The 14,501-nt window shown below is 39.8% G+C and overlaps 1 protein-coding gene across 4 annotated transcripts in view; it reads left to right on the top strand.

Moving 5' to 3' along the window:
• RAD18 (RAD18 E3 ubiquitin protein ligase) overlaps positions 1–14,501 on the top strand; it is a 112,983-nt gene that overhangs the window by 81,728 nt on the left and 16,754 nt on the right. For 3 of the 4 annotated variants that reach the window (XM_084634427.1, XM_084634428.1, XM_084634426.1), the window contains exon 12: positions 3,010–3,072. The exons of the other annotated variant lie outside the window; for it this stretch is intronic. In XM_084634427.1, the coding sequence (XP_084490553.1) occupies positions 3,010–3,072 (63 nt within the window). The remainder of the gene's footprint in view (positions 1–3,009; positions 3,073–14,501) is intronic. 4 annotated transcript variants of the gene reach the window in all.

Genomic DNA, 14,501 nt, shown 5'->3' with positions numbered 1-14,501 from the left:
CATAAGCTTTCGTGAGCTACAGCTCACTTCATCGGATGCATACTGGGCACAGGCTGTGCCCAGTATGCATCCGATGAAGTGAGCTGTAGCTCACGAAAGCTTATGCTCAAATAAATTGGTTAGTCTCTAAGGTGCCACAAGTCCTCCTTTTCTTTTTATAAAATCATAGTCCATTTGTTTCTGCAGCTCTTAGCTGGTACAATATGCTGGTGCTCTGTGGCAGGGCTGATGTTTCAATACCCGATTCAACAGAGTGTTTAAGCATGAGTAGTCACATTCAGAATTCAGGGATTGCTCGTGCTTACAGTTAAGCATGTGCTTAAGTGCTTTGCTGAATTGGAACTTAGAGTAACACAAGTGAATTCTACATAGGTCACGTTAAATCATTCCTCTCCTCTTAACTTTCCCACTTGTGGGAAGGATGGAATTGGAGGCGGTGTCAGACATTTGTTTGTTTTGGGGAGGGAAGAGTCTTGGTCATTCACGGCTATCAGTTGCGTGGTTTATGTTTATGTAGCCATGTTACTGATTGTATACATTTGAACTCACACAACAGCCTTTGGAGCTTGTTTAGAATGCTGAAGCTTAATCTGGAGACAGGTTTCAGAGTAGTAGCCATGTTAGTCTGTATCAGTAAAAACAACGCGGAGTCCTTGTGGCACCTTAGAGACTAACAAATTTATTTGGGCATAAACTTTCGTGGGCTAGAACCCACTTTGTCAGATGCATGGAGAGTTACTGAGCCCACCAGGCAAGTGTCCATTTGTAAGCCAGATGCAACTCAAGTGGAGATCCCAGGTAGTCATGGAGCAGCTCTTTTCCCATTCTGCATCCTGTGGGGGAAACAGAATTCCTTCCCACTGGCCCCAATGGAGCCCTCTTGTGCCGAGCCCTATCACCCAGCATTGGTGCATGAGGGAGAAACTTACCCCATAATCACAATCACTGCTCTTAATTTCAGATAATGGTATGTCTATATGTTTTATATTATTTGTTAATTACAGATTCTTTATTCAGTGGTTCACAAATGATCCAAAGGAACCACTGGAAAAAGTCTAATGCTTCGCAGGAAACTTTGAAAACCCATTCTGCTTTGAAATCATTTTGTCTGTATACCTCCATTGGTTCTGCTTTTTATCTTCCCTTTTTATCATTATGACTGAGCACGTTTGCACAGACACACAAAGTGGGTAAGGTAATATCCCAAGCTTTCTACGATAACACGGCAGGCATATTTGCATAAGAAGTCTCACTGCTCCATAGCACTTAATCTGATTTTGGTAGTTTATTTCTCCTCTGAAATCCTAATCCTTTTAGTGATTTCACAATTATCTCTACAGCAACTAATCGTAATCTTTGCAATCAAGGATTGTACTTTCAGCGGAGGAATAAGCAGCAAGAAGAAAAGAATTGGTAATGGATGAACAGATTCTAATTTTACGTACATGTCTCTTGCCTTTTATTGTAATTTTTAAAAGGGAAGTCAGAAAAGGATATATGTTTGATTCGAGCACTGACTGGGACAGTGTTGCCTAGTATATTAAGCATTGCACTGGGATTTAGGAACTTCTGATACAGATTCCCAGCCACATATACAGGCCGCACACTAGCACAGTCATTCTAATTATTTTTAAAAATATGACACTCTATCTCATTGAGATTCTATCCTGGTGCTGTGTGGAGTGTAAGAGGTTGTAGAAGGCAGGGGAGAACTGGCTTAGATTAGGCGCATTGGGAAACCTGGAGAGGGTTGGAAACGGAGCAAGAGGAGGTGTTGGAGCAGCAGTTGGCAGGCAGGAGAAAATATAAAGTGGATTATTTGTTTGGCCAGAAGGAGCAGATGCAGTGGCAATATGAACGTTGGGAATGAAGGAATCAGCTGGAGATTGGAAAGACGAGGTTCAGATGGGAGTCACTGGGAAATAAAATTTGTGATGCTCCACAAAAGCAGCATGTTTTTGCTTTCACAGTGGCCATGATGTGATTAATTGTACGACACTCTGACATTTATCATCTGTTAGTCTGAACAGGTTTTTTTTCATTTTTTCTCTTATTTGTGCTTTTATATTTTTGATCCAATATATTGAAATTATTTTTTTTAAAAGCTTTTCTCTTTAATGATGTTACATGATTTTGGTGCTTGGAGAGTTTGTTCACTATAACACGAACAGGTTCCCTACCCTTGAAAAAATCCTGTGAAATGATTAAGAGAGCTGGACAAGGAGTGGAGTTAAGCCAAAATGACAGTACATTGGTTTATTGTTTGGAATATGGCAGTTCAGTATGATAGGGTTTTTTACGCTTAATTTGTAGTTCTTCAACAGAGGTGATACATTTTATAAAGAAATTGACATTTTGGTATTCTGCTATCAAAAGTTTGACAGAAAAATTGACAGGAAAATATTTATCTTTGAAAACAAACTAGACACAATCTCTTTATATTAAAATCTGCCTGGTCAAACTGTTCATGCACGATGGTCACTGTAAATAGACAAGGATTACTATGCTCATCTTCAGAGACTCGTTAATCTTGTGGCTGTCATGTTTAACCGCCTCCATGGTAGTGCTCACAGAATACATGTGAGTCTTTATTTCATTGATGCTAACCTAAATGACAACTAAAGGGCCAGTTTCTCTATTCTAATATGTGCCCCTCCCCATTGTACTATGTGATTGGTGCAAGGAAGAGGGAAAGCAGTTGGATCTGGCCAGCTGAGAATTCCACCAATGTGGCTGATTCTTCGTCCCTGCTTGCACACTGATCTCTGGTTCAGGAAGTGGGAAGGGGAAGTGGCCAGAACATACTGCATTCTGGCTATGCTCAGCTGGTGTGTGGTCCTTTAACTTCACTAACCTATGCTGGAGCCTCAGTCAGCTAAGAATCACCCTGAGAATTGGGGATCTATAATAAGTTCCATGAGAATGAATTTATTATTGAAAGTGGAGTGCTGGATAATAGTCAAGGATTGCTTATATAGTGTAAAAGGTTTTTTTATATTATCCTTTCAGCTCCAGTTCGGATATTTTGAGAGATCTGCAAGAAGTTGAGATGGTTTCAGAGTCATCAGATAAGTGAGTACAGTACACGGATGAATGACGTAATTGGTTGAGACTATTCTAGGCCATTTGATGGTTTCCTCTGCATAAATAAAAAGGCTTGGTTTAAATAAACAAGTAACAGAAAACTTTGTAGTTAGGGCTGACACGATGGAGTTAGAAATGTTGGAAGATCTTGCATCACAGATTTTACAAATCAAGCACACTTTATTCCAGGCATTCATTTTGGATTCCTTTTGTGTGGAGGGAGAAGTCTACTCCTCTGCATTTAAAAGCTCACCATTTTTTAGAACAGAAAATAATGTTTTAATTATTATTTGTGTTCTGATAGTGTCTTGTGGTCCCAACTGAGATCAAGCTTAATTGTAGTAGGCATTGTATAAACACATAGTGAGAAATGGACCGTGCCCAGAAGCTTACAGTGTAAATTGATCAGGACACACAAAGGGTGGGAGGGGAAATAGAGGCACAGAATGATAGATGGTTTTGCCCAAGATCACACAACACTGGCAGAGCTAGAACTAGAATCAAGGTGTTCAGAGTCCCAGTCAGGTGCCTTATCCCCAGTAAATTTCTAAAATCCTTGGAAGAGAAAATAGAAATCAAGATCTGGAAGGATTCTGCAACAATACTGCAGTTTGTCATGTGAGATTGTGACCTTTTTTAAAGTCATATGATTGGACTAGTTCGTATTTCTGAAAAGTCCAGTATGCCCAGAGGACTGAACTAATTTTGCATGTAAAGTCCCTCCGCTGGTGCTGGAATCCCTGCTTGAATATCATGCCAGCTGCAGTAGTTGGGCATAAGAGGGTGATATTAGAGGAATCGTATCCGCCTTAATTGTGAATTACATTTTTTAAGGAAGTCCTTAGAATACTTAATTGGGGAATTATCCCAAGAAAATGTGTGTTCAGTAGATTGGTGCAGCTCTTCATAAACCCCATAGTCCATAACTGAAATGAAATTAGGAACTCTTAAAAGTGTGTATATTATTTACTCAATAAAGTATGGTGCTGTACTGGATAATAACAAATTATAATGGAAACACTAACTTGATTATAATGGTGCCAGAAATCAGTGGGAATGTTAATTAGTAGGAAAGCATCAAATCATTAGAAGTTTAGTGTAAAAACAGCCCTTGGTTAGGAGAGAAATGGGTGATGTTTAGAAGAAGAACGTTCATAAGCACAATTTCTGACAGCACAATTTCTGACAGCACCTAAAAGTGATTTACTAAGACCAGCATAAAATATTCAGTTGTACCTATTTTCCAGTGCTGTAGTCTGCATTGTAACATTTTCTTCATGATTTCCTTCTGCTGCTGTTTCCATTGTCTAGAACAGCGTTTATCAAACTGGAGTCCACAGAGGGTACTCCAGGGGATCCGCAGGCCCTGCTGATCAACTCCTCCTATTTCCTCCCAGCGCATCCTGCATGCCAGGGAACAGCTGTTCAGCAGTGTGCAGGAGGCTCTGGAAGGGAGGGGGAGGGGATGGAATCATGCCCAGGGCCACTGACCCTGCTGATTAACCCCTTGCCATCCCTTCCAGTGCCTCCTGCATGCTGGGGAACAGCTGTTCGGCAGCATGCAGGAGGCACTGGGAGGGAGGAGGAGGAGCGCGGATGGGGTGTGCTCGGGGAGGGGGTAGAAAGAGGTAGGGCAGGGGTGGGGCCTTGGGGGAAGGGGTGGAGTAGGGGCAGGGCCTGGGGCTGACAGGTGGGCTTGGGGGTCCATGAACATTGTAAAATCAAAATGGTGGTCCTCGGGTTGCTAAAGTTTGAGAACTGCTGGTCTAGAAAATTAACCCAGAAGGCAAGCAGCTGTAGCTCTCTTTGCAGCAGGCAGGAGTTAGAACTCCTAATAGTTAGGGTATACTCATGCATGAACCACTTGACTCCTTCCTCAAACACCCGCTTTCTGAAAAGACACATGCGAGTATGATTGGTATGCAGGTGTTGGTAACCTAGTAAGAGATGCAAACTCCTTCAAATGAGTTATTACATTTGAACCATAACATATTATCGAGCGTGAAATGATACAGAGTTGGTTACAGCTCCCCTTCGCTTATCTAAAATAATTTTGAATGTGATTTGAACATAAATTTAAGAAAAGGAGTACTTGTGGCACCTTCGAGACTAACAAATTTATTTGAGCATAAGCTTTCGTGAGCTACGGCTCACTTCATCGGATGCATTCAGTGGAAAATATAGTGGGGAGATTTATATACACAGACAACATGAAACAATGGGTGTTACCATACACACTGTAAGGAGAGTGATCACTTAAGATGAGCTAATACCAGCAGGAGAGCGGGGGGGAGAAAACCCTTTGTAGTGATAACCAAGGTGGGCCATTCTGCACCCTCTCCCGCCTTCCCCCCCGCTGGTAATAGCTCACCTTACCTGATCACTTTCCTTGCAGTGTGTCTGGTAACACCCATTGTTTCATGTTCTCTATGTATATAAATCTCCCCACTGTATTTTCCACTGAATGCATCCCATGAAGTGAGCCGTAGCTCACGAAAGCTTATGCTCAAATAAATTTATTAGTCTCTAAGGTGTCACTAGCACTCCTTTTCTTTTTGCGAATACAGACTAACACGGCTGCTACTCGGAAATAAATCTAAGAGATCCTGTTTTTGAAGTTTATTGGGGCAGCAATTTATTTTAGGATTGGGCTTGAAGGTGGTAGGATAGATTGCACCTTTTTATTCTGTCAAGTACAGTGGAAAATGGGATGAAAATAACTCAAGGCTAAAATATGAAATATTTTACGTGTTGTTTTCCTCAAACCCCAGCAGAAATGTGATTTGCGATGATTTTTTTATACCTTCTGTTGGCAAAATATGTATATATATGTATATATCTTGCACCTGTTCTTTAGACAATTGGAATGTCCATAAAGACTTATCTGGGACATTCTGTCATTTCCCTAAAAACGTCACTTTCTTGGTTGAATTCAGGTAACATTGCTGCAAGGTACTGAAGAAGTGTTGCTGGGTTTGTTTCCTGCCAGATACTAATAGCTGGTTTCAAAGGCAACTATTAGGCTAGAAAAGTAACAAATAGAAGTGGCTATGGAACAGATTTATACTGCTAAGAAGCTACAAAAATGAGAATATTTATTTGTTTGCAGTTCTTGTGGTTAAGGAGGGAAGAGAGGTATATAAAATATTCCATCTTGATGGGTTGTTAGGAAGCTACCTATGTCTCTTTTTAGTCTCCCATTTTTGATCAGCATATAAATCAGGGTACATGTTTACATATTTGCCTTTTTTTGAGGAGAAAGGGCAAATGTGGCAAGAACTCCTCCCCCTCCCCCGCATCACAATAACACACCTTTGCAGAACAGATCCATACTCTTGTAAATGTTTCTACAAAATGATACGTCCAGATCAACAAATGGCATTTTGATGCACCATATAAAAGTGATTGCTTATTTACTGAAACTTACTTTGTCAAAAAATGACAGCTCATGGTTTCAGATATGAATTAGGTGAGAGGTTATTGCAGATGACAAACATAATAATCATCTGACCATATCTGATGAAAGAAGGAAATTGAAAAGGTCTTTAGATTTGTCCTAAATGGTTATGTTGAAGGATACCATTTGACCTCCATTGCTCGGAATGTTTCCTATTGGGTTACAATTTCTTAAAATATATCTATGATAATTTCTCTTATGTCCACTGAAAGCATAATACAAATTAGATTAAATTTATAAAAGCAAACCAAAAAAGCATATATATTTGCAGGGCGTATATTTGCATTTCTTATGCTGCAGACTTCACACATTATCCATAATGAACTGGGAGCTTGTTATAAGCTAAATGTATTCAGTTCAAATGTAGTTTCCATATTTTAGAAAATGCATCTCTATCAACTTGCTTAATCCATAATATCCAAGAAACAAAGTCAACTAACAGTTTCTGACACAATGGAACTGGATGTTGCTATCGTTGAAATGAGTGGCAAAATTTCCATTGGCTTGAAATGGGAGCAGGATCAAACAAAAGGGGGGAGCTAGAGGGCTCTGCTGCATCAGCAACTGCAGACTGGTCACTCTGCTTAGAGGAGGAGAAGGAATCCTTCTCCCTTAGATGCCCAGAATCTGCCCAGAGCACAGCTCACTTGCTGAGGGCTGCAAGATGCAGACAGGATTTGGTCCTGTACTGTAGAGAGGTCTCATTATACGCTCCCAAGAAAGATAGACTGGTTTCTTGCTTCTCAGACCACAGCTGGAGTCTTTCACAGTGACCATGTGAAGTAATGTGGCCATATGCATGAATAAAGCAAACTGCAGTAATGCATATATCTTTCATTCCTTTATACAATATTTTTATCTCTTCTCATCAACTAGATGGATATCTTCCTTTTTTCCATTTTTTAGCTCACGACCTAATAGAAGCACCTTATATCACACGATACAGCATATTTATTTTCAATATTTTACTATAAGACTTAATATCATCCCCGTTTTATGTTGAGTAAACTACTAGTATTTGATATATGCTTTCCATGTGAGGATATTTCAGTGTACATTCTGGGGATTTTTTTATTTGTCCATAACTTTCCAAAGTTGCAGCTTATTTATGGATCCTATTGTAACTTTTTTCCATCTGGTGCCACATTTAGAACCCATTGTTTAAATATTTTGGCAGTTGGAAATAATTATTTCTTAGTGAATTATTTTTCTTTCTTACTCCATTCTTGATTATTTAGTATTATCCAGTCTGTCATTGCCATGTATTTTGAGAACGTCATGCCAAGGTTAATGGGGCAGCTAAAATGTCTCTCCCTAGTTGGGAAAATAAGAGTCCCTCCACATCATCATTATCTTCTGGGTCATAGATGGAAGGCCACCATTTTTAAACTACCAGGCAGTGACATGCAGCTAGTTTTCCCAGTGACTACAGAATAAAAATCCTGTGCTCCCTTTTGTGCCACTGAAACTGTGATCCAGAGAATGCCAATGATTGATTTGGTATGAGCAGAAATCCACAGGCTAAGGGAGTGGAACCATTAGCTTCTTTGTGGGTTTGCAGACCATGTTCTGTAGTGGAAGAGAGAGTTGAAACTTGCAGAGTTTCTATTCTCCTATGCAAAATATTTCTGCACAGCAGTGTGGGAAATTAATATTAGCAAGATGACTTGTTCATAGAAAAATCATTTCTTGCCCTTGGTAATTTTCTAAACCAGAGAATCTAGTCATTTGATGGGTTTGTTTAAGACAAGTTGTAATAAGATGTGGACAGGTTGATTTGTGCTCAAGAATCTAGAGCAGAAGGTAAACTACAACTTTGATTATGCTTCATGTTCTTCAGGTTAATTATAGAACATTATTTATACTTCAGCAAGTGGACACTGAGCTGTACAATAGGTAACTGTATCAAACAAGTGCCTTACCCTGAAGAGTTTATTATATAAAATTACAAGCAGGTTGTAACGATGCTGGTTCTGGCAGGATCCAACTGGGAGTGCTAATTCAGGACAAATTGCTTAAAGCAGGGCAGTTACAGCCCAAGACTGGGGTTTTTCCACCTCTTAAGGCAAACCAAACCAGCCAGACAGAGAAGACTTTGGTTTTCCCCACTGGCTAACCACAAGTCACACAAGCAATTCCCTTAGACACTCCAATTTCCCAGTATCACCACCAGTGCCACTCATTATGGGGACAGATGGTTATGAAAACCAATACCCCAGTAAAAGAAAAAAGGTTCTCTCGATCCCAAAGGACCAAGCCCCAGACCCAGGTCAATATACAAATCGGACCTTACGCACAAATCACGCTGTTGCCAATCCTTTAGAATCTAAAATCTAGATTTATTCATAAAAGGAAAAAGATATAGATGAGAGCTAGAATTGGTTAAATGGAATCAGTTACATACAGTGTAATGGCAAAGTTCTTGGTTCAGGCTTGATTTCCTTCTGCAGTGATAGAATAAACTGCAGGTTCAAATCAAGTCTCTGGAGTACATCCACAGCTGGGATGGGTCTTTCAGTCCTTGGTTCAAAGTTTCAGTGTAACAAAGTTCCTCCAGAGTTATGAAGCAGGTTTGAAGACAAGATGGAGGAGCTGCAGCAGCTTTTTATATTCTTTTGCCATGTGGTCTGTCTTTCTTTGTTCCAAAGACAAGCATTCCATCACAGGGCATGGAAAAACCTCAGAGTTCTGTCCATACGCATGTCCCTGCATACCTTGCTGAGTCACAAGGCGTATCTGCCTTCTCTCAGTGGGTCAGTTGTATAGCTGATGGCCCTTAATGGGCCATCAAGCAGGCTAGGCAGAACTGACACAAACTTGTCTGGGGTGTCATCCAGAAGCATAGCATAAGTTTGAAATACAGACAGTATAGAGCCAATACTTATATCTTTAAATACAAAAATGATACACGCAAACAGATAGCATAATCATAACCACCAAACCGTAATCTTGTTTTAGACACCTTATTTGACCCCCTTTATACAAGATTTGATGCCACTACAGGACCTTGGTTGCAACAATGTTCTGTACGGTCCCAGTTCAAGTCAATAATGTCACACAGGTAAATTGTGGAACAGTCAGAATGACGTGTGGAACTGAGTTCATTTAAAATTAGTCAAGCCAGATACAGACCGTTGTTATCGTATACTTTTCTATAAATATTTGCAAGAGGGGGATACTAAGTCAAATGGTAGATAGATAGGCCACAGATTTTGGCTGTATGTTTTATAACTTCACTTAAAATATATATATATATATATATATATATTTATATATATATATATATATATATATATATATATATATATATATATATATATATATATATATGAGTGAAGAAGACATTAGTAACATTCCCCAGGTTAGTCTGGATTGCTGAACTCAATTCTCCAATCTGGGATGTCTATTACACTGCTTCGCTATGAGAGCAACCACTGGCCTTGCTCACACACTTCCTCTAGCGTGTAAATTACTCCCAGCTGAGTTATGTCAGTACTTCCAGCCAACCACTCCTGAATTGTTCTGGGGTGACACTAGCAAATACCCAGTCCCAGACTTGTCCCCAGAAATATACATCTTGTACTTCCCAGCTCTTTCCTTTTGTGCAGTACAAGCTCATAGAAAGTCTGTCATTTCATTAATAGAAAATAATGTTATCTCAAACCTGTTATCTCAAATGGGTGGTTTCCAACCTCTTCAATCCAAACACACAGTGGTTTAGATAAAATAAAACAAGTTTATTAAGTACAGAAAGATAGATTTTAACTGATTACAAGTAATGAGGCATAAGTCAGAATTGGTTACAAAGAAATAAAAGGTAAAATGCCAACTAGCAACAAACTTAACAAGCTAAGTGAATTTAAAGCAAAAGATTTCTCTCCTCATATGCTCACAGCAGTCTGGCTGGATTCCTTCAGCCAGGACCACTTCCCTAGTTAAATGATACTTCCTTTGTCTTTCAGACATTCTTGATGCTGTGAGTAGTGATAAGGGAGAGGGGTGGTTTCTTCTCTTCCTCATTTTTGTATCTTTTTCTTCTCTTTGAGAATCCTCTCCAGCTGGGGTTCAGGCAACTGCCAGTCTGTTTACGTGAGAACCTCCAACTGTTACTGTCAAAATGTACATTTCTCGCTCACATCCTTTTTCTTGCCAAAAAATGGCTACTTATCTAGGTGATCAGCAAACTGAGTTTTCAAATGATACCTCACAAAGCATATTTTGTACAAAATTTGTCAGTCCTGTAAAAGTTTGTGAATATAGGGGTGTGACACTGCACCCCATAGTCTTCATAGTGATATTTTTCTGACATAATTATAATGTATTTTATGCAAGATAAGTCATGTGAGGTGTCATTGGAAAAGTTATGATTAGCTGAATATGATTATTCTATTTGTATGCATTTATCATTTTTGTATCTGAAGTTATTAATATTGACTGTGTATATGTTTTTTCAAATGTAGTTACGTCTGTGTAACGCCCACTAGACAAGATGCTTTCAGTCTAGATAGTGGGTGGGAAAGGGCCTATCCAGGGCAATGGGCCAGTAGGAAAAAACAATAGGCCTTAGGAGAAGCTTATCTCCCTCCTGGCAAGCCTTCCTGTGAACACTCCAAATAGCTTGTGAGTGATGGCTGCTACAAGGACATGTGATGAGACCACATGTCTCCAGACTCTGTCTTGGGATATCAGTATTTTTCCACAGACTGGTCTGGGAACCAAGTTTTGAAACAAAGGGTTTCCGCCATATGCAAAAGCTATATAAGGGAAGGAGTGACATCATCTGGGGTTCTTTGCTCCTCACACAAAAGGACTCCTGGAAACACCTGAGGACCACAGACTGAACTGGGGAAAGTGCTGGACCCAGGCTAAAGGGATTTTTAGCATGCGAGTGAAACACCTCTGGATTCCAAACTGTAAAGCAAGTGCAGTTTGCCCCTTAAGAATCTGCAGCCTGCTTGTATAATCTCTTAAGAGGAGAATCTGCTATTCATAGCCAATCTATTTAGTATGTTAAGTTTAGTTTGCAGTTTTTGTTTATTTGCTAGGTAATCTGCTTTGATCTGTTTGCTGTCACTTTATCTTTTGTAGTTAATAAACTTGTTTTTGCTTTATCTAAACCAGTGAATTGGACTGAGGTATGTGGGAATCATAACTCAGGGGCAGAAGTCTGTTGCATATTCCTCTACACATTGAGGGAGGGGGAAAATATTATGAGCTTATGCTGCACAGTTCTCTGTGCAGTGCAAGACCGTATAATTTTGGGTTTATACTCCAGAGTGGGGACTTACCTGAGGAGCTGGGAGTAGCTTTCCGTGCAGGGGCTGGTCAGAGACCCTGCTTGTAACTGCAGCTGAGTGTGTCCCTGCCTGTACGCATGTTGCTGAAAGTGCAGGCTGGAGGGCTTTGTAGCTTGTCACAGCAGTACAGTGTGAGAGGGAGCACTGCCTGGTAGGTTAAGGGGCTCATTGGTACCCCAGTTCCAGGTGGCACCCTGGGGGGAACCCGTCACAAGGGGTACAGTCTGTCATAGTGGTGAATAGTCTCCTACTTTGGAAGAAGTCAAGCAGTAAAGCTAGAATAGTAAAATGTAGTATAATATCTGCATAGAATGAGATTTCAACTTTATTCTGTGACTTGAGTAATCTGTTCTTGCAAGGATAGTCATATGCTGCTAAGACAAAAATAGATGCAACTGGCAGCTGCACTTTGTAATGTGATACAACGGACACAGCAGATAGTTTTGATCCGTGTTTCTTAGCCATATACTGTACGATAGTTTAGCCTCACTGTAAAACAAATGCCAACATTTGTGAAATATATTGTCATCTTATATCTAGAGTTTACACAACAGAAAAATCTAATAAGTATAGGAAGAAGGCTTTTCAACATATGGTACAAAAATAAAAGTTAATACTGAACGTTTATATAAATTTTGCCTTTTTTTCCAAAGCAGCATAAGGCACTTAGATCAACTTTGAAAGGTAAAGAATGTTCAAAGTGATACCTTCAAGAAAGTGGAAGAGTATCTTTGTATATAGATGGGCTAACCTACTGAGGTGGGCTTTAAACTAGGTTTTATGGTAGGAGACAAAAGCTAACAGGCAAGTCCAAAACAGAGAGACCTGGGTGAAAGGTTGGAATCTGGGCAGAAAACGGGCAGTCACAGCAGGGACAAAGGAAAGACTAGAAGGAATATAGAGGGGAAACCTAATGAACATCTTAGATGTTTGTTTACTAATGCAAGAAATATGGGGAATATACAACTAAAAATACTGGTGATTAATCACAATTATGACATCATTGGCATCACAGAAACTTGGTGGGATTGGAATATTTGTATAGATGTGTACAGCTTGTTCTGGAAGGACAGACAGGGAAAAAGGGAGGTGGTGGTGCCCTGTATATCAAAGATACATACACTTGCACTGAGGATAAAGTAGAAGTGGGAGGCAGACGTGTTGAAAGTCTCTGGATAAAGGGGTAAAAAATACCCAGGGTGATGTCATGGTAAGTGTCTACCATAGACCACCTAACCAAAAAAAAGAGGTGGATGGGGCTTTTTTAAACAACTGACAAAATCATCCAAAACACAGGACTTAGTTGAAATCCCCTATCACCACTACCCAGACATCTTTTGGGAAAATACAGCAGGGCAGTGATCATCTAATAAGCTTTTGAAATGAAGTTTTTGGAATGAAGATGGAGAAAGCAACTAGGGGAGAGGCGATTCTAGATTTGATTCTGACAAACTGGAGGAACTGGTTGAGAATTTGCAGGTGAAAGGCATCTTAGAAAATGATCATGAAATGATAGTTCATGATTCAAAGGAATGGTAAGAGGGAAAACAGCAGAATGAAGACAATGGACTTCAAGAACGCAAACTTTAGCAAACTCCTAGAATTGGTAGGTAAGATCCCATGGGAAGCAAGTCTGAAGGGGGAAAAAGGGTTCCGGAGAGTTTGTGTTTTTTCAAAGAAACTTTATTAAGGGCACAAGAGCAAACTATCCCAGTGCATAGGAAAGATAGGAAGTATGGTAAGAGACCACCCTGGCTTAACCAGGAGATCTTCAACAACCCAAAACTCTAAAAAGAGTCATTAAAAAAGTGCAAACTAAGTCAAATTATGGAGGATTAATATAAATAAAAACCCACAAGCATGTAGGGACAAAATTGAATGGCCAAGGCAAAAAATAAGATTCATCTAGCTAGGGACATAAAGTGTAACAAGAAAACATTTTACAAATCCAAATGAAAAGCCAGAGGAAGACCAAGGACAGGTAGGCCCATTACTCAGTGAAGGAAAGACAATCACAGAAAACACAGCATTGGCCAAAGTGTTAAATGCCTTTTTTGTTTCAATTTTCATGTATAAAGTTAGCAATGATTGGATGACTAACAGTGAACATCAGTGTAAATGGGGTAGGATCTGAGGCTAAAACAAGAAAAGAACAAGTTAAGAATTACTTAGACAAGTTAGATGTCCTCAAGACTGTAGGGCCTGATGAAATGCATCCTAGAATACTTAAGGAGCTAGCTGAAGAGATCTCTGAGCTATTCATAATCATCTTTTAGAACTTGTAAAGGATGGGAGAGATCCAGAGTGTTGGAAAAGTGCAAATATAGTACCTGTCTACAGAAAGGGGAATGAAGACAACCCAAGGTATTATAGGCCAGTCATCTTATCTTTGGTACCTGGAAAGATACTGGACCAAATAACCTAGAAGAAAATAAGGTGATAAGTAACAGTCAACATGGATTTGTCAAGAACAAATCATGTCAGACCAACCTAATATCCTTCTTTGACAGGGTAACAAGCCTTGTGGATAGGGGATAAGCAGTCGGTGTGATATATCTCAACTTTACTAGGGGCACGTCTTCACTGGCAACATTAAAGCACTGCCGCGGCAACGCTTTAACGTGGCTTGTGTAGTCATGGCATAGCGCTGGAAGAGAGCCCTC

This window comes from Lepidochelys olivacea (assembly GCF_965140295.1).
Source record: "Lepidochelys olivacea isolate rLepOli2 genome assembly, chromosome: 7".
NCBI classification, from domain to species: Eukaryota; Metazoa; Chordata; order Testudines; family Cheloniidae; genus Lepidochelys; species Lepidochelys olivacea.
The sequence above is the reverse complement of the archived record's forward strand: the minus strand, read 5'-3'. Positions and strand labels throughout refer to the sequence as shown.